This window comes from Cyprinodon tularosa, unplaced genomic scaffold (genome assembly GCF_016077235.1).
Source record: "Cyprinodon tularosa strain WSP-4 unplaced genomic scaffold, ASM1607723v1 ctg846, whole genome shotgun sequence".
In the NCBI taxonomy this organism is placed as follows: Eukaryota; Metazoa; Chordata; class Actinopteri; order Cyprinodontiformes; family Cyprinodontidae; genus Cyprinodon; species Cyprinodon tularosa.
In genome coordinates this window covers 118,376-139,147 of record NW_024039614.1, presented here as the reverse complement: position 1 = coordinate 139,147, position 20,772 = coordinate 118,376, and the positions used below count along the sequence as shown (strand labels likewise).

Below are 20,772 nucleotides of genomic sequence, written 5' to 3'. Positions count from 1 at the left end.
TGTGCATCGCTGAGATGCTGCTAACTAGATATTATTAAAATAGGTTAGATCATATCTGTAAAATAAATATAGAAAGTATAAATCAGAATGTTTAACCACAGAACACATGACCGCTCGGCGATGGTGAAGCAAACCGGTTATGGAGGCCATTAGATGCATGAAACTAAGCCTTTTTTTGGGGGGGGGGGGGGGGGGGGGGGGGGGTTTGATGTCTAACAGTTTAACACATTTGAATAATCTCTGCAGTCAAACATGCATTTTTGCTCTGATTAAATTGAAAAACTGCAGATTTTCTGCATCTCATCAGAACCTGATGAGGAACCATCAGAAATCTTTTTTTCCTAAATTGGAGTTTTGCTCACTGGTTTCCTTTTTTTTTAAAAGACATTTAAATACATACAAGTAAAGAAATATGAATTTTGACTTTTTTCCCAGAATTCCGACTTTAATCTGAGAATTCTGAGAAAAAGTCAGAATTCTGAATTTTTTCCCTGAAGTCTACATTTTTTTCTTAGAATTCCGACTTTAATCTGAGAATTCTGAGAAAAAGTCAGAATTCTGAATTTTTTCCCTGAAGTCTACATTTTTTTTCTTAGAATTCCGACTTTAATCTGAGAATTCTGAGAAAAAGTCAGAATTCTGAATTTTTTCCCTGAAGTCTACATTTTTTTTCTTAGAATTCCGACTGTAATCTGAGAATCTTGGCTTTTTCTAAGAATTCTCACTAATCTCGGAATTCTGAATTTTTTCTCTAAAGTCTACATTTTTTTCTTAAATTTCCGACTTTAATCTGAGAATTCTGAGAAAAAGTCAGAATTCTGAATTTTTTCTCTGAAGTCTACATTTTTTTCTTAGAATTCCGACTTTAATCTGAGAATTCTGAGAAAAAGTCAGAATTCTGAATTTTTTCCCTGAAGTCTACATTTTTTTTCTTAGAATTCCGACTGTAATCTGAGAATCTTGGCTTTTTCTCAGAATTCTCACTAATCTCGGAATTCTGAATTTTTTCTCTAAAGTCTACATTTTTTTCTTAAATTTCCGACTTTAATCTGAGAATTCTGAGAAAAAGTCAGAATTCTGAATTTTTTCTCTGAAGTCTACATTTTTTTCTTAGAATTCCGACTTTAATCTCAGAATCTTGGCTTTTTCTCAGAATCCTGATATTATTCTCTGATTTGAGATTTAAGTCAGAATTCTAACCTTTTCCTCCATATTAAACTAAAAAAAAACATAATGGAAAACAAAGTGAAACAAAAGAAAATAAAACAAAGTTTTAAAAAATGACACCGTGTTCCTGGACGTGAAAAGTGAGCCTAAATAGGTTTAAAGCCAGGCCTTTAAACAATCTAAGTAGTCTTGTTATAACAGTTAGAAGGCAATTTGCTCAAGAGTTTGGACCCAGTGATCATGACATCACTTGTAACATGTCACCAGTGACCTCTGACCTGAGCTGGAGTGGAGAACAGCTAGTTAATTCTAAATGCCAATAGTTCAGCCAGGCACGGACAGCCAACAGCATAGGCCAGTGAAGAGAAAGTGGGCAGAGCAGCAGGACTATCAATATTTCAAAGGAATATCATTAAAGTAAAGGTAAGTAGTTCAGTGGGAAAAAAGTATTCAACCATTTGCTCCAGTTAAATAAATGGAGATCAATGGATTTCACTCAGTCTGAACTTTATTTTTATACTAACTAATTAGTAACTAATTACAGACACTTTGCTTAACAGTAACATGTTATGAATAAACCTTGAGAAAGAATCTGGTTTGTTATGGAAGAAGCTCTGCCTGCTCTACAAACACCATCCTGCAGGGAATGGTGTGGCCTTCAAGGTGAAACAGGCTGAGTGAAAACTTTTATAGAGAGGAAATAGGATAAATTAATATATGAAACAATAGAAACAAAGTCTTTTGTCCGCAGTAGTTCTTACTAGAGATGCAATGATCTGGTACTGAGGTTGGAAGTTGGCCTGATAACAGCCAAAAAGATAAATATCGGGAATAAAAACTCCAATATAAGCAGGTAGATAAACCTTTTTGAACATTCCACAATAAAGACTAATGAATCAAAGCCTCTATGATTCAGGCTGATATTGTTTTGCATCTGAAATTAAAAAGTTGTAAAATAAAATCCATTTGCTGTTTAACCCTGATTCTGTATCAATTTTTCTGATACATTTTCTTCAATCTAAAAATTCACCCTCTCTGACGATCACTATTTCTATTTCACTGCTGAAAATAAAGACAATTTTCACCTTTTCTTACAGTCTAACCAACAGAATCAATATGGAAGCAGCCTGCGGCCCATTTCTGAGGTAAATGATGTCTGAGGTAGAGAAACACAATTTTATCCTTATTAAAGCTCAAATGTTTTCTTTCCCATTTAAAGCTTAAAAACTGCCTTTCAAACTGTGAATCATCAGGTCTAAGACACGCCAAACGTCATAAATGATCTTCTGATGGATGCTTTTCTGCTTTTAGGAGTGTCACCCCCGGCAACCTTCCTCTGGGTCAGGGTTAGTCATTTAGGAAGCATTTCTAACCTGTCTGTTTTTAGTAAACCAGTTAAATCGCCCGCAGAATACTGATAACATTCCACATCTGTTCAGTATCTAAAGCCAATGACGTTATAGGACCAGCGTTTCAAATGACTCCACTGCAAAACAAGGAGTCGTTTAAAGTGAAGTGAATAATAACTACATCGCAGGCCATCGAACTTCTAGTAAAAACCCGTAATATGCAGCCAACATTTGGAAGAAGAATGTTTTGAAGATGACTTGGATAATAGCGCGTTGTGACAAACACCAGATACAGCACTGGGACTTGATCAACAGCCGATACCGCACCGTGACGTCACTAACCAGTAGGTGGCAGTAGTGTTCTTTGACAAACATGGATGCCTCCAGTAAAGCACATTCAGATGAAAATGACTCTGAATTAAAAACACTGATCATTTATTGAACAGGATGGAATCATTTCATATTTAAAGAACTTTCAGAAGTTTGAATTCTGAATATGAGCGACTTTACCCTAAATTTTAAACTCTTAGTGTTTGTTTTTAACCCAGTTCATGGACTTGCACCTTCTTATTTATGTGAATCAGCCCAGTGGAGGGTTGCAGTCAGCAGGACAACACCTGCTGGAGGACCAAACGTAAATATTGGGGTGATTGTTCTTTTTCAGTAGCTGGTCCTCTTCTCTGCAACATACTGCCTCTTAGGTTAGGAGCCATCAACGATCTGATACTCTTTAAAGTTCGGTTCAAAACATACCTGTTTAGATCTGTTTTTGACTGCAGAGTTCATATGTTATATGCAGAGATGGGAAGTAACGAAGTACAAATACTTTGTTACTGTACTCAAGTAGATTTTTCTGATATTTTTACTTTACTACTTATTTTTATGGCGACTTTTTACTTCTACTCCTTACATTTTTACACAAATATCTGTACTTTCTACTCCTTACATTTTAAAAAATTGGCTCGTTACTTTAGTTTTGAATCATTTCAATGGAGTTACCGTTATTATTTTTCACGTCATCAATACCAAATTCAATCTAATTGGATGGGAATCTACGTTGCATTTGACGCACCACTACAAGATGAATCGACAGATTCGGCGGTATTCATTGGCGGCAAATCATTGCAGCTTGGTGGCGGTGGCGTTAGCATAGTAGCATGGATGACGAGATGATTGAAAATGAACACAACGGAGATCTAGTCCTATTGGCAGACATCCATTTAAAATGTAGGCAACGGCATGAAAAAAGTGGTTTCTACTTTTACTTTTATACTTTAAGGAAATTTACAAGCCTGTACTTTGTTACTTTTACTTGAGTAAAGAAGTTTAATCAGTACTTCCACTTTTACCAGAGTATTTTTTAACACAAGTATCTCTACTTTTACTCAAGTACGGAAAGTGAGTACTTTTGCCATCTCTGGTTATATGTATACTTTTTTTTATTGGTCCCTGGCTGGTCCTTGGTTGGCCCTCGGCCGGTCCTTGTCCAGTCATCGGCTGGCCGTTGGTTGGCCCCTGAAAGGCCCTCAGATGGTCCTTGGATGATCCTTGGTCGGTCCTCAGCTAGCCCTTGCTTGTGCCCTTGTCTGGCCCTCGGCTGGTTCTTGGTTGGCCCTAGGTTGGTCCTCTGCTAGCCCTTGGCTGATCATCAACCCGCCATTGGCCGGTCCTTGGCTGGTCCGCTGCAATTCCTTTTTAAACATCAATCTTTGTACTAAAATATTCTTTCTGTCATGATTTGTGGACATTAAGATCTACAGAGAAGCGCCATCTCCTGGTCAGACCCTGTTATTCAGTGAAGGGTGGGGTCAGAGTAAAAAAATATGTTGGGGATCATGTAGAGGATTTTGCTGGAAGTTGCAGGGGAGTTGGCTGCGTTTCGGCAGGCGTTTGACTGAGAAGGCCTATTTTGAAAGGCTGCTACTGTAATTTAAGACATTTTTACTAATTTCTAGATCATTTTTGTTGTGTAGCCATTCTACTGGATCAATACGGTCTATTATTTACATCAGTTGGGCATAGTCTGATGACACACTGCCGTATATCCTGTTCACCAAATAAACATTTTTACCTTATTTTAAACAGTAAAAAAACAGCTTTCTCTTTCCTTTTGCTGTAACGAGAACATCTGCCTGTAATTTTCATGCTTCCCTCTTCTCCTGCTCCAGACGTCTCACCTGGGATTCCTGCTCGACATAGTCAGATGTTCTTCTTCTAGTTTGTTAGGTTTCTTAAAATCTAATTAAAAAGCAAAACAATGTTTTATAGTATTTATATCCTTTGGAAGCTTTATGATTAAAACGTTTGGCTGCAACAGGAAATTAATCAGATATCTATCAAGACTTTTTAATTCTATTTGTTTATTAATGGAATGTCCCTTGAGGTGCGCCATGTTGTTTTTGAGGGGGTCCATGAAACAACACACAAGTTACAAAAACACAACGCAGTTCTGTACAGACAGTATAAAACACACAACAATAACCACACAGACAATAACAAACTTTCTCCAAAGTTTTCCAAACCCCTTCAAAATATTTAGACAAGAAATAGTAAATATGAACCACCACTCGTAACAAATGAAATTATACGTATTCCAAAGGATGAGGTAAAAGTACGAGATACAAAAGCACAATTACAAAGTAATAGAAAAAATAGAAAACTATTATTATCATGATTCCAAAAGAGTAAAAGAAAATAAATAAATCCTCAGGACTTTGTTTCCAAGATTTATTTGGAAACAAATAAACAATTTATTTGGAAACTGCAGCATTTATTTGCCAAAAGGCTGGACTCAGACTGAACCTTCCCTGGTTAGTGACTTACATGCTCATTATCGCTTCCCGTCTGAGTCCTGAAGTCACTAACCTGGGGTCCAGACTCTGCAGAGAATCCAGAGAACCTGTCCCTGCTGACGAGTTTATTTAATAAACAATTGTTTTGAAACCACCCTGATCCGTCTGCATCATTTCTGGGTTCTACGTTCTGAGCTTCTGACCTAAAAAAAATTCATTTAGAGCCATAAACGATAACTACTCAGCAGCTTTATAATTTTTGATATTTCTGAGCTTTTTGTTTGGTTAAAAGCTCCAGGTCTCTGGGTTTGGGAGGCCTCCCTGCCATCACCATAAGCTTTAGCTCCATTTCAGAGGTTCTGCATCAGATTTAAGTTAGGACTCTAATATGGCACTTTTATATCGGTTATTATGATTCATTTTGTCTACGACGATTGAAAAGTGTATTTTATATCACAGACCACTGAGTGGATTCTTTACATCTTTCAACACTAAAACCAGCGACAATATCAGACAATTGCTGTTGATACGTTTTATACAAGGAAAACAAAAGGAGGATTTCTAATCAGTTTCCTTTGGAAAACTGAAGAACGCATCAGATTTAGGGTTTTTGTAAAACTAAAAATAAACCCAAAAGTTCTAATGGATTTAAATATCACTTTGCAAAAACAAAGAGAACGCCTTGTTTTGTTTTACAGACTGATTAAAAGAAAACGTTCCCTACTGCATCATTTTATGTCACTGGCTAGAAGAGTTACAATCCGACCGTCCTCACATGCAAATTTCAGAGTCTGAAAGTTAAAAGTCGTGTTTTACTTCTCTGCATAAATGTGCATTCATTTAAAAAGCATTTGCATACATCACTCAAACAGATCCGCCATTTCCTCGGCTTTTTGTTTCCTCCTGTAATCCTCCTGCCTGTTACTGTGTTCATGCTGGGTTTTAGACAAGCCTGGAAAAATAACAATAACATTTACAGTTTATTAGAATTTATGTGGGCATGGCTCCTTTTTAAGTGCTTCGCACAGCTGACCTTTCACTTTTTCTTGACTGTTTCTGAATGTAAGTATTTTACTCCATTCTATAAGGCAGTGAAAATGGAAATTAAAAGAACGGCAGTGATCCATCAGCAGGTTTAAAGGTCAGGGTAATCAGACACCCAGAAGGAAGCACAGAAATAGGCTTACAGACCAAGTTCAGCTGAAACTGACCATATTTGGGTAACCTCTTGGAAGATAAAAAACAAATTAAGCACGTAAAACAGGTTAAAAAAAAAAAAAAAAAAGGTTAGCAGTAGTAAAACTTCCCAACCTATGTTTTCCTTTTGTTTAGTTAATTTGAGAACGAGATCTCATGTATTGCTAACGGCAGCCCATCCGCAGCGGCCAGGGCTCACGTTAGCCCTGGCTGCTGCGGACGGGCTAACGGTAGCCCCGGCCGCTGCAGATGCGCTAACGTTAGCCCCGGCTGCTACAGACGGGCTAACGTGAGCCCTGGCCGCTGCGGACGGGCTAACGGCAGCCCATCCGCAGCGGCCAGGGCTCACGTTAGCCCGTCCGCAGCAGCCAGGGCTAACGTTAGCCCGTCCGCAGCAGCCAGGGCTCACGTTAGCCCGTCCGCAGCGGCCAGGGCCCACGTTAGCCCGTCCGCAGCGGCCAGGGCTCACGTTAGCCCGTCCGTAGCAACCGGGGCTAACGTTAGCGCATCTGCAGCAGCCGGGGTTAACGTTAACCCATCTGCAGTAGCCGGGGCTACCGTCAGCCCGTCTGCAGCAGCCGGGGCTACCGTCAGCCCGTCTGCAGCAGCCGGGGCTACCGTCAGCCCGTCTGCAGCAGCCGGGGCTACCGTTAGCCCGTCTGCAGCGGCCGGGGCTACCGTTAGCCCGTCTGCAGCGGCCGGGGCTACCGTTAGCCCGTCTGCAGCGGCCGGGGCTAACGTTAGCCCGTCTGCAGCAGCCGGGGCTACCGTTAGCCCGTCTGCAGCAGCCGGGGCTACCGTTAGCCCCGTCTGCTGCAGACGGGGCTACCGTTAGCCCCTCTGCAGCGGCCGGGGCTAACGTTAGCCCGTCTCCAGCAGCCCTCTCTCTGCTTAGCCGTGTGTGAAGTACCGCTGCCTCTGATGGAGGTTTGATTGTTTTATTTGGCAAAATGTTGATTTAATTTTTTGTTTAATCTGACTGTGTTCATTGGAGCAGAATAGAATAGAATAGACTAGAATAGAATAGACTTTTTTTGAGCCGGAATGAGGAAGTCACTTTTGTTTCCAGCAGAAAGTGAAATGGAGGTATATGCACCAAAGTGGGAGAGGAAAAAAATATATATCTTTAAAAACAATGGATTAGAATAATCTGCAGAAAGGCCACATTTGCAACATACTGTAACAAGAAATACATTTATTAGTTAGCTATTAGTTGACTGGATTAGCCCAACAAGTGTGCTAAACCTATTAAGTCTTTTCTAATTTGACTGGATGATCTGGTGAACTGTTAAGTGCCTTGAGATGACATGTTGTGAATTGATACTATAGAAATAAACTGAATAGAATTTAACTGAATTCTAGGGGAACCATCATTTAGAATGTTTGGTTATCATTAATTGTGTCAGATTTAAGTTATTTCTGTGTTTTTTGCTGACATTTTTGTTCACGTGTATAAATATGAAGCTAAGGCGGAAATTCAACTGAAGAAACTCTGATTACTTCCATTCAATCTGAGGCTGATCCGCCTCTGACGCAGCCAACCCGCTTCAAGCCACTTTCCTCGATGCCCAATCATCCTCCAGCACTCTACTTAAAGCCACTCCAAATCATCTCTAGGCCTGCTCTTCAACAAGCGCAAGATCCGTCGCTCCTATGTCGGACTTTGATTCAGACAACCCACCTCCAACCCCTTCTCCACCATTGTAGTAAGCTCATCCGACTCCTCCTCGATGCTCCTTCAACCTCACCTCCAGTGTGTACTCCCTCCAGACTTTCATGGAGTTCCCTGTCACTTTAAACGGTCCGGCAGAAGACCGCCATGTTGAGCCTGGTTCTGCCAGAGATTTCTTCCCAAAGGGGAGTTTTTTCTCTCCACAGTCGCTTCATGCTTGGTCTTCATGGACAGTTTATGCAAACTTTGTTCATTCAGTGACATCTAACTCAAGCATCACCCTGTATACCAGCCTCTATGGATTAACCAAACTTCACCTATCTAAACTCCACCACCAGTTTCAGGCCCGGAGGGAATATCCTTATTCTCATACATCAGTTTATCTGCATTAAAGTATAAATCAGCGTTTATGTTTCCTGCCAAGGCCTGAGCGCCAAAGTTCAAACTATCGTATCAATAAACTCTTCTAATTGCATCTTTCTCTCTCTGAGTTTTTCAGATTGAAATATCTGTTTTGTTGCCAAGGCGGAAGCTTTGCCACAAAGAACTAAAATGGTTCTGCATTCAAGGGTGTCCAACATGATCTAGGCGAGGTATAGCGGAAAAACGTTAGGTAAAAATAGGAAACAAACCTCAGACGTCACCTCACTGTTGACCTTTGGTTCGGCTGGAGGGATAAACGCAGTCGACGAGTCGTTGGAGCTCTCTTTTTCCTCCTGTACAAAAGAGTGGGCACAAATTCAAATTCAGTTATGTAATAAATACAGGCCTGAAAGCAGTCTGTCTTCTTTAATTTGATGGAAGATGAAGTTAGCAGTGAAAAACATCTTTCACGATTTCTGTTTATCAAGCAGCTACAGTAGCAGTCATTCAAAATGGCCCTTTTCAGTCAAAAGCCCAATGCCAGCAAAATCCCCTCCAACTTCCAGCCACTGGCCTGAATATTTTTTTTACACTGACTCCACCCTTTAACTGACTTACAGGGTCTGACCAGGAGATGGCGCTGCTCTTTAGATCTTAATGTCCACAATCCATGACAGAAAGAATATTTTAGTACAAATATTGATGTTTAAAAAGGAACTGAAGACGACCAGCCAAGGACCGGCCAAGAACCAGCCAAGGACCAACCAAGGGCCAGCCAAGGACCAGCCAAGGATCAGCCAAAGACCGGCCAAGGACCAGCCAAGGTCCAACTAAGAACCAGCCAAGGGCCAGCTGAGCACCAACCAAAGGCCAGCCAAGGATCAGCTGAGCACCAACCAAAGGCCAGCCAAGGATCAGCTGAGCACCAACCAAAGGCCAGCCAAGGATCAGCTGAGCACCAACCAAGGACCTGTCAAGGACCAACCAAGGGCCAGCCAAGGACCAGCCAAGGATCAGCCGAGGGCCAGCCAAGGACCAGCCAAAGACCGGCCAAGGACCAGCCAAGGTCCAACTAAGAACCAGCCAAGGGCCAGCTGAGCACCAACCAAAGGCCAGCCAAGGATCAGCTGAGCACCAACCAAGGACCTGTCAAGGACCAACTAAGGACCAGCCAAGGGCCAGCTGAGCACCAACCAAAGGCCAGCCAAGGATCAGCTGAGCACCAACCAAGGACCTGTCAAGGACCAACTAAGGACCAGCCAAGGGCCAGCTGAGCACCAACCAAAGGCCAGCCAAGGGCCAGCTGAGCACCAACCAAAGGCCAGCCAAGGATCAGCCGAGGGCCAGCAAGGACCAGCCAAAGACTGGCCAAGGACCAGCCAAGGTCCAACTAAGAACCAGCCAAGGGCCAGCTGAGCACCAACTAAGGGCCAGCCAAGGGCCAGCTAAGGATCAGCCGAGGGCCAGCCAAGGACCAGCCAAAGACTGGCCAAGGACCAGCCAAGGGCCAGCTGAACACCAACCAAGGACCTGTCAAGAACCAGCCAAGGACCAACTAAGGACCAGCTAAGGGCCAGCTGAGCACCAACCAAGGACTTGTCAAGAATCAGCCAAGGACCAACTAAGGACCAGCTAAGGGCCAGCTGAGCACCAACCAAGGGCCAGCCAAAGACCGGCCAAGGACCACCCAAGGGCCAGCTGAATATCAACCAAGGACCTGTCAAGAAACCAGCCAAGGACCAGCCAAGGACCAATCAAGGACCAATCAAGGACCAGCCAAAGACCAGCCAAGGAACCACCAAGGACCAGCCAAGGACCTGTCAAGAACCAGCCAAGGACCAGCCAGTGACCAACCAAGGACCATCCAAGGACCAACCAAGGACCAGCCTGTGACCAACCATGGGGCCAGCCAAGGACCAACCAAGGACCAGCCAAGGACCAACCAAGGACCAGCCAGTGACCAACCATTGACCAGGCAATGACCAACCAAGGGCCAGCCAAGTACAAGCCAAGGACCAGCCAAGGTCCAGCTGAGCACCAATCAAGGACCTGTCAAGGACCACCCAAGAACCAACCAAAGACCTGTCAAGGACCAACCAAGGACCAGCCAAGGACAAGCCAAGGACCAACCAAGGACCAGCCAGTGACCAACCAAGGACCAGCCAAGGACAAGCCAAGGACCAGCCAAGGGCCAGCTTAGCATCAGCCAAAGACCAGCCAAAGACCAACCTAGTCTGATGTAAACATGGAAACTGAACCGGGTTTAGACTGCTTTGATCAGGTAAACTTTCAGAGTTAGCAAAACCATTGTTTTCATCTGATGCTGCGTTCACACCGGGGGCAGCTGGCGCGACAGAAGCAGCGAGTTTACATGCAAAGTCAATGGTTGACGCGCGTCAAGGCGCAGCAAAAGGTCCCGCGGCGCGTTTCGAGCAGCAAGCGCAGCGCGTCTGAGCAGCTGAAGCAGCGCGTCGGGCGCGTTTTGGCATCTGACGCGCGTGACGCGCCGCAAACGCGTTGCTGCTCGAGATGGAAAAATTGAATTTTTGCTGCTCGACGCGCCGCGTCAACCAATCAGAGAAGCTGATCTGGGAGCTGGCTGGGAGAGAGACACAGCGCTGATGACACAGACTGCTCTGATCACTTCTCTTAAACAGTTTATTAAAGCATAATTAATTTAAAATATATACATCTGCCGGCAGAATATGTTCGCTTTTATTATTCTGGTGCCTGCAGATCGGATTATTTAGATGAAAAACACCTACCAGCCACCGCGGTAAACCGCGAGGAGGCGACCCGACCAGAGGCTGCTGATTAATGGATTCCTTCTGTCGGCGCACCGCCGGTATGTGGGGGTCTGAGCGGCTCCGACAGAAATAACATTGGGAGGCAGGATTGTAATCTGGATGAACTGACTCCACTGATGAAGTTTTCAGGTGTATTTTCTCACTTAAAAACATATTAAAACTACTTTATTCCCACTGATCACAGCAAATATAGCTGCAAGGCAGAGAAAGGATAGTGAAGCTCCGCCCAACGCGCGTCAGAGCCACTTTTGGACCGCGCAGCGAGAGCAGCAAAGCTGCTTCAGACGCGCGTCAGAATTCACTGGTACAAGCAGCAAAAATGAAGCAGCAGACACGATTTTGCTGCTTTTGCTGCCCCCGGTGTGAACGCAGCATAAGGCTACGCTCACACAGCAGCGTGAAATGACTCAAATGCGATTTTTTTTTGGACCATATGCGACCTGTATCCAATCTTTTCATGGCTGTCTGAACAACACAGATACGATTTTTCCCAATGCGACCCAGGCCACTTGGCTCTGTGGTCCTGAATCCGATGAATGTCCGATGTTTTCAAATGTGACGTGCGTCTGAATGGCCAGGCAAATTCATCCGACCTGGACAACATTAATACCCGACAAAGGTCACTATACTGCGGAAGTGGGAAGAAAAACAATTGCGTCGTCTACTGCACATTTGGGACACTTGCATCGTATGAATGCAGTTCACACAGGAGATCACATACAAGTCGCATATATTTGAAATTGAGAATGGCTACGCAAAAAAAAGAAATTAGAATTGAAGATCTTAGCATAAGCCTTCAACTTCACAGCAAATATGATCTAGAAATAATAAAAAAAAAATTTTAATGAAGTGTATTTACCCTTAATTGAGCAGCCCAGAGCATAACAGGGCCATCCCCATGTTTCACAGTAGGGACAATCTTTTGTTCTTGATCGGCAAATAAGAAATAAGATATCCAATAGTTTTTTTCTTATTTTCAATGTAGATTGTCTTGTTCCTTTGGCAAAGTTTCTCACTTAAGCCCTCAATTTAAGAACAAATGCACTTATTTGAAGAAAGAAATAGTTATTTAGACCTACTTTTTTCTTTAGATCTACCTGTTTTACAGTAATGTATGTTAGATTGAGTTCAGCTCATGAATTTAGTTCATGAATTCAGAGAAAAGCTTCATCTTCAAGCATTTCCCACTTTATAAAATGATGTGTTTTCTCTTGAAGGAAAATTGAGACGCTGCTCTTTATTTGAATTTATTCATTTTTCTACAGCTTTTGCAGACTGATTACAAATGAGATATAATCTGCCCCAGTTTTTGATTTAAAGTAGGGTGACCCCATTGCATTAGCATGTACCGCACCATAAGAATGTTCACTTTTTGCAGGAGAGTTATTATTTTGAACATAACTGTAATTTGGTGTTGCATAAACATTTCTGCAGCAGAGCTGCTGCTGGAGCTGGAACAGAAGGTAAAGGTGAAGATGTAGGCTGGGGGCCGTTGATCTTTCATAACAAAACAACAACACTGACAATCATTTAGACACGTAATGTTCCGCATGCACAAAAAGGAAAAGAGAGGTTCTGCATGTTGCCATGGAAACCTGTCCATCAGCTTTAGTAGGGTGTGGTTTTCCTAATGCTTAAGGCGCCGAAACGCATAGATTAGAACAGCATAAATAGAAAAGAACAGCATAGAATAGAACAGTATAGAATAGAATAGAACAGTATAGAATAGAACAGTATAGAATAGAATAGAACAGTATAGAATAGAATAGAACAGAATAGAATAGAACAGAATAGAATAGAACAGAATAGAATAGAACAGAACAGCATAGAATAGAGCAGTATAGAATAGAATAGAACACTATAAATATAATAGAACAGTATAGAATAGAATAGAATAGAACAGTATAGAATAGAACAGTATAGAATAGAACATTATAGAATAGAATAGAACAGTATAGAATAGAATAGAACAGTATAGAATAGAATAGAACAGTATAGAATAGAATAGAACAGTATAAAATAGAATAGAACAGTTTAGAATAGAACATTATAGAATAGAATAGAACATTATAGAATAGAAAAGAACATTATAAAATAGAATAGAACATTATAGAATAGAATAGAACATTATAGAATAGAATAGAACATTATAGAATAGAAAAGAACATTATAAAATAGAATAGAACAGAACAGTATAGAATAGAATAGAACAGTATAGAATAGAAAAGAACAGTATAAAATAGAATAGAACAGTATAAATAGAATAGAACAGTATAGAATAGAAAAGAACATTATAAAATAGAATAGAACTGAACAGTATAGAATAGAATAGAACAGTATAAATAAAATAGAACATTATAGAATAGAATAGAACATTATAGAATAGAAAAGAACATTATAAAATAGAATAGAACAGAACAGTATAGAATAGAATAGAACAGTATAGAATAGAAAAGAACAGTATAAAATAGAATAGAACAGTATAAATAGAATAGAACAGTATAGAATAGAAAAGAACAGTATAAATAAAATAGAACATTATAGAATAGAATAGAATCGTATAGAACAGTATAGAATAGAATAGAATAGAACAGTATAGAATAGAATAGAATAGAACAGTATAGAACAGAATAGAATAGAACAGTATAGAAAATAAAAGAACAGAACATTATAGAATAGATTAGAAAAGAATAGAACTGAACATTATAGATTAGAACGAGAAAGGAAAGAACAGCACAGAATAGAATAGAACAGTATAGAATAGAACTGTACGTTATAAAATAGAATAGAACAGAACAGTATAGAACAGCGAAGAATAGAATAGAACAGAACAGAATAGAGCAAAATAGAACAGAATAGAATAGTACAGAATAGAATACAATAGAATAAATCTTTTTTCCGTCAGCAAGTGAAAGAGAGGTAAATGCAGCCAAGTGGGTAAGGAAAAATATCTATTTCTATTTTATATATCTATAAAAACGATCATCTGCAGAAAGGTCAAATTTGCAACATACTGTAACAAGAAATGAACATTTAACATTTATTAGAACCTGAAAGCATAGAGATTAGCCTAACAAACGCACTGCACCTATTATGATATATACTTATAGATATGATACTTGTTTAAGCATAGAAACTCTAAATCTGCTGCTTAAAGTCGCCACACGTAGAAATAGCTCTTCTAGCTGTTGTCGGATGTTCTATGACCGGAAGAACTTTGGTTGTTATTTATCTATTTATTTATTATTGGACATCTGCTGAAAAGCGAGGGCGTGCAGGTGAAACAGCAGTTAGCATGCACGACCCATGTAAGGAGGCCTTAGTGCTCGGCACGGCCGACCCGGGTTCGAATCCGACCTGTGCTCCTTTGTCCCATGTCACCAATGGTCACTATTTTTCCGTGTGTGATGTGTTGAAGCAAAATGCTAGGAAACTGGAGAGAAAATATCGCTCCACAGGCATTCAGGAATCCTTCCTAGTCTGGAAAAATAGTTTCCTGCTGTATAAGAGGAGCCTTTGTAAAGCAAGAGCAGCATACTTCTCCTCATTAATAGAGGAGAATAAGAATAATCCTAGATTTCTTTTTAATCCAGATGCCAAACTCACCCAGAGCCATAGCTCTGTTGAACCGTCCATTCTACCTGTTCTTAGAAGTAATGATTTTACTTGATTTTATTGAATATACTACTGAATATACTACTGAATATACTACTGAGAATTGCATAATTGTATCATCTTGGCCGATTTATGGAACTGTTGCTGTATCCTGAACCTTTATCAGGTGTTGTACTTCATATGGGGCCCACCCAGATGATGTTGCTTACAGGCCTATTGTTGTTTCGTTGCGCCATTTCCTTCACGCCCCTCTCAACCACCTGTCTTCTTTGACAAAAATGTGATAATTCTGGTCCACCAAAGAATGTCCTTTGTCCCTAAGGCGTAGATGTACTGTAGTCTTGTCCAGAAGAGGGCGCTCTCCTGTGTTGAGCAATGCGTCTGTAAAGAGGTTGTTTGGTTTCTCCAAACTTGGAAACAAAGTCCAGTGGGTTGTGTTTTTTTTACTTTTTTGGAATGGCTATGACCTGGATGACTGAAAACCTTTACCAGCAACATGGATTCCAATTAATATTGCATATTAAACCTTCAAGAACAGTCAGTAAATCTTTTTTACTACTTTTAAGATAAAAAGGGTTATAGTTAATGGTTTTTCAGAGCGCAGAGATGAAAAGAGAAGATGGCTGCAGGTCAGTACCTGTGCGAGTCTTGGACTGGGATGTCCCGCGGCTTCCGGCTGGGAGGGTTTTTGCTCCTCCACTCTGCCATTCTTTATGCCATCCAGCGCTGTGGTGGTTGAGTCCAGGCTGGCCTTGGGGGTGGAGCGAGGGCTCGCTTGAGGGCTGGTGTCATTGTTGTTGTTTTGTTTTATCAGGTGACTCTTTATGATGTTGGGAGTCCTGGAAAAAAAAAATCAACATTAATTGTTTAAATATGACATATGTCAAAGTAGTCCCACTCCCAACTCATCAAAAATGAACCCCTGGCCACGCCCCCTCTGGGTGGGATGCTGATGCACGAGATGCTTGGCTGTTGGAGGGCAGGAACACAAACTGCGAACTACGAAACTAACGCTAACGGCATCCTTTACCCTAACCCTGACCCCCTCCACCTAGACCAACACTAGTCAATACGCTACCACACACTAAACCTACCAAGAACTTTCTGGGATAAAAATGTCCGTCACAGGCCAGGTGCGTGTTACCTGACACGGTATCTGCAACTTTGTTGATTTAATGAAGGACTCACAGGCAACTGAGGCAGAAATTCAAAAAAGGAATACAGAAAAAAACAGAATCTAGGAGACATCAGAGAAAACATAATGAGGCAGGAAAAGATGAGGAACCAGCACTGAGGAACTGCACAGCAGACACCCCAAGTTCCTGAAACTCATTTCAGGGAGATGCTTATGGTACTTAAAATAAATTCTAATGATGATCTGCACTGGAACAGACATGGTTACTGATTGGTCCTTTGGATCTATTTCATTCTTTTACTTTACGAATTCTGTTTTACTAATTATTCAAAAACAATAAGGTGATAGATTCAGTGGTACTGAGATAGGATCCCAGTTTTCATCGCTAAATTTTTTATTTAACAACAAATAAAAAAAATGCTCTAATTTTTACAGATGAATTTAACAGTTTTTCTTGAGTTCTAATTCAAATTTTATAGAAAACAGTAGTTTTAACTTAGATTAAGCCAAAAATATGTAAAATTCCTAAATGTATATTGACCTCATAAGAAACAGAATTTTTATTGAACCTAATTGAAAATAAATGTCCCTTCATGCAGCTCTCTTAATATATTTGAATCTCTTGCCCTGTTTTTTATTTCCTGCTTTTCTGGGCCCCCATGAAAACACGCTGCCCCCCTCCTGGCCCCCTGGTCCATTTGGTCCAGATCCGCCACTGTTCCTCCCCTTCACTAGACGTGGATATACTTTAGTATATTCTGCTGTAAAGTTAGTCCTATATTTTGTTTTTTTCCTGGAGGATTGACCCTCTGCCGTTTCCCAGGATGCACAGCTTTGAGTGGTAACTAGGTGACTGCCAGAGAGGAACCAGAGAAACTTATGGAACTGATCCAATCAGCTCTGATCAACCAGTCGTCTGGAACGCTGGATCAGAGCATTGCTTTGGACAGAAACGCTGCACAAGTTTCACCAGCAACCTCCTCCCCACATATCCAGCTCTCTGTTGTTGTTCCTGTGCAATCGAAGTAGTTCTAATCCTCACATGATGCATGAATTACTGCCTGCTCGATCTCACCCGCATTAAAAAAACTCCACAATAATTTATTCGACTCGCAGGCATCCTTGAACAGCTATTTATATCAGGGAGATTCCCGAAACTTCCGGGAGACTTGGGATGTCTGCAACAGGGAGAGTATATATGGTAGACAGAACAAAGACTGGACTAACGAGCTGATAAGGAACAGGTGTGGATGGAAGCATCTAGAAGGGAGCCAAGGGGAAAAGAAACAAACACAAGAACAAAACTTTGCTAGAAAACAACTACAAAGAAACTGAAAATAAAGTAAAACAGAGGGCAGAACCCTGACAGTTTTTAGTCTTTTTGGGACAGTTTTTACAAACACTTTATTTGACTCCCCTTTCAGAGACATAGACAGGTATGAACCATTGAACACTAACAAAAGAAGCCAAACGACTGAGATTCCTAAGGGTTGATGTTTGTTGTTGATGTTTTAAAGAGGGAGCTGAAAACCAATTTGATTAAGAAAGCATTTTAATTCTTGTACATTAAGGGTTGTTTTGACCTTTGGTGACTGTAAATTAATTTTTATTTGTTTTGTAATTTTGTGAAACACTTTATGACCTCTATGTCTGTGAAAGGCGCTGTATGAATAATTACTTACCTTCTTAGAAAGAAACCAGTGACCCATTCCAAAGGGCTGGACCTTGTTCTTGGTCAATTTGCATGTTTTCTAAGACAAAACTATTTTTCATCTACTCATCCAAAAAAAGTAAAAAAAAAAAAAAAAAACAATCCACTGGACTTTGTTTCCCAGTTTCTGACATTTTGAAATGAAAAAGCTTCCTGGATGGAAGAGAAACGTCTTTAAACTTGGAAACAAAGTCCAGTGGATTGATTTTAACTTTTTCTGGAGTGACTCTGACCTGGATGACCGAGAATCTTCACCGGCATTATTTTGGTAACCTGTCAGCAAACCCTTCATGCACCCTGTGTATAAACATACGGCAAGAGTTGCGCCATTTTCTGACACCCAGCATGTGCTGCATGGTCCTAAAGTTAAAAGGAGAGTTTACTAAATATCTAAACTTCTTCATGAACAAAACAACAAAAAAAACTTTTAAAAAAAAGTGTGTCCAGGTAACCATTACTGACGTATAACAGGAAAAGAAAAGAAAAAACAGAAGATGTGTTGTTTTTCTTTGAGCCTAGCTTGAATTAATAACGTTCTTCTGTCCGGGAGATATTTCACAGATGTTTGATGTTTAATTCAGCGAAGAATCTTACTTTATTCCCTTCTTCTCTTTCTTCTCAGGTTTGTGTTTGGAGACTCTGCTCCTGGAAGCCAGGGAGATGTTGATGTATAAGACGGTCATGATGACGACGGGCAGGTAGAAGGCGGCTATGGCCGTCCCAAAGGTCACCGCGGGGTTAGACAGGAACTGGGAACGGAAACAAGAGAAGGAAAATATTTCACTTTAAGATAAACACAAGCAGCAATTCAAGTTCAATATAATTTTTTTTGTCTTTATTCACAAGATGTCAAATCAAATTTTCTACTTTTCAAAGCAGAGTTTCCACATTTGGACTGCAGTTGGTGAGTTGGTTCGGTATAAATTAGCATTTTATTGCATTTCCATCACGTTTTTAAGAAAATTTAGACTCTGACAATAAAAACCTGTTTCCATATCCCCTTTCTCTAAAATTTAAAAATAACACAAACAATTTAAACTATTAAAAAAAATTGTGTTTGAAGTTATGTAATTAAAAAAAAGAATAAAAATGGTTGCTGGTGATAAAGGAGATATTCCTGATGTGGCCATTTATCCTAATTTCCTGTAGTTTGTAATTTTACCAATTTAGTTTTTTTTTTTTTTTCGTTTGATATGTAAAATATATTTAAAGGAAAAGTACACCCAAAACATGATTAGCCTTCATTTTCTACTCACCCCCATGCTGAACAACACTCTGGAGTACTTTTTTGATATCTCAAATGCATCTGGAGATCTGGGAGGCTTCTTGCTGTCTGCTGACATTCAAATAATGGAGGTCTATGGCGCCCGAGACAGAAAGGTCCATAAAAGTCCACAGAAAACGTGTCAATATTCCTCCATACTGCTCGTCCAATGTATTCCAAGTGTCCTGAGTGGGTAGCGTCCATAATTTACTCGAAACGAAGTCATTTAGAATGTTTTTAGAGCATAAACAGTAGTGTATAGGATTTCCTAAAAGCGCGTTCTAGAGTCTACGGAAGCCGGCAGACCAAACCAGATGAAAGTGCGCATTCAGCGTCTGCTCTGCCAATAATGCAAGCGTAGAAGAAGAAATGTGCTGTTTACCTGTGCAAAGAAAGAAACAACGAAAGAAAAATGTCTGAGGACTTCAGTGTTGAGGAAGAGCATGAGTTCTTTGCCGAGCTGAATGCGCACTTTCATCTGGTTTGGTCTGCCGCGGTTTCCGTAGGCTCGTGAACGCGCTTTTAGGAAATCCTATACACTACTGTTTATGCTCTAAAAACATTCTAAATGACTTCGTTTCGAGTAAATTCTGGATGCTACCCACTCAGGACACTTGGAATACATTGGACGAGGAGTATGGAGGAATATTGACACGTTTTTTGTGGACTTTTATGGACCTTTCTGCCTGGGTCGCCATAGACCTCCATTATTTGAATGTCAGCAGACAGCAAGAAGCCTCCCAGATCTCCAGATGCATTTGAGATATCAAAAAGGTACTCCAGAGTGTTGTTCAGCATGGAGGTGAGTAGAAAATGAAGGCTAATCATGTTTTGGGTGTACTATTCCTTTAAGTTAATTTCGAACCAAAGTTTGTAATTTATTTATTATATTTGGAATTGTTTGGATTAAAGTCGTTTATCATTGGATCCTCCCATTAGTTTGAGTAAATAAAATAACAGCAGGTGTTGCTGCTGGATTGTTTTGGTAAATGGAGGGGGGTGGACGGGAGGTTTTGTAAATTGATTTTTTTATACCACTTTTTTAAAGCTTTAAAAATCAAATTTACATTGTTTTTCGTTTCGACAAAGTTGAAAAAAATTCATATTTTGTGGGAACAAATTTATATTACATGGTAAAAAATTCATATTTTGTGGGAAGAAATTAATCTTTTTTGGTAACAAATTGATATTTCGTGGAAACAAATTAGTATTTTGTGCGTACGCTGTATCTCTTTTTTCTCCCATGTCAGTTCTGGGGCTCCGTAGTTTCAGTGACTCCTTAGAAAAACACTTCTGTTTACAAATCACCACACAATCATAGTACATGCAACATCTTAATCTGTGAAAAAAATAAATAAAAATAATAACCCTGAGGAAAGGGAACATATGAGTTACGTTAATTGATCAGAATTTTTTGTCATTAAATAAAACAATAATCAGTTTAAAATCCCTAAATGTTTTCCTCAAGCAGTTGCTGTAGATATTGATAGCTGTAGGCAGGAAGGATCTTCTGGATCTGCTGTTGCTCAACACACCGCACCAGTTGCTTCTGATCTAACAATCTGAAACAACTGTTTCAGTTCGATAAACACGGAGCAGCTCTGGTGAGAGGGATTCAGGCAGATAATAGAGAGAATCAATGAAGCTCACTGACTATGCCCTGGCTTCCTTCCACGTTGCTCTTCATTGTTTACTTCCCT

The 20,772-nt window shown here is 40.5% G+C and overlaps 1 protein-coding gene across 1 annotated transcript in view; it reads right to left on the bottom strand.

Annotated features, from left to right (window-relative positions):
• chrm4a (cholinergic receptor, muscarinic 4a) overlaps window positions 1-20,772 on the bottom strand; it is a 70,783-nt gene that overhangs the window by 19,582 nt on the left and 30,429 nt on the right. Inside the window, exons 3-5 of the mRNA XM_038272898.1 lie at window positions 18,403-18,557; window positions 15,600-15,801; window positions 8,810-8,893 (exon numbers count right to left, since the gene is read on the bottom strand). Coding sequence (XP_038128826.1) covers window positions 8,810-8,893; window positions 15,600-15,801; window positions 18,403-18,557 — 441 coding nt within the window. The remainder of the gene's footprint in view (window positions 1-8,809; window positions 8,894-15,599; window positions 15,802-18,402; window positions 18,558-20,772) is intronic.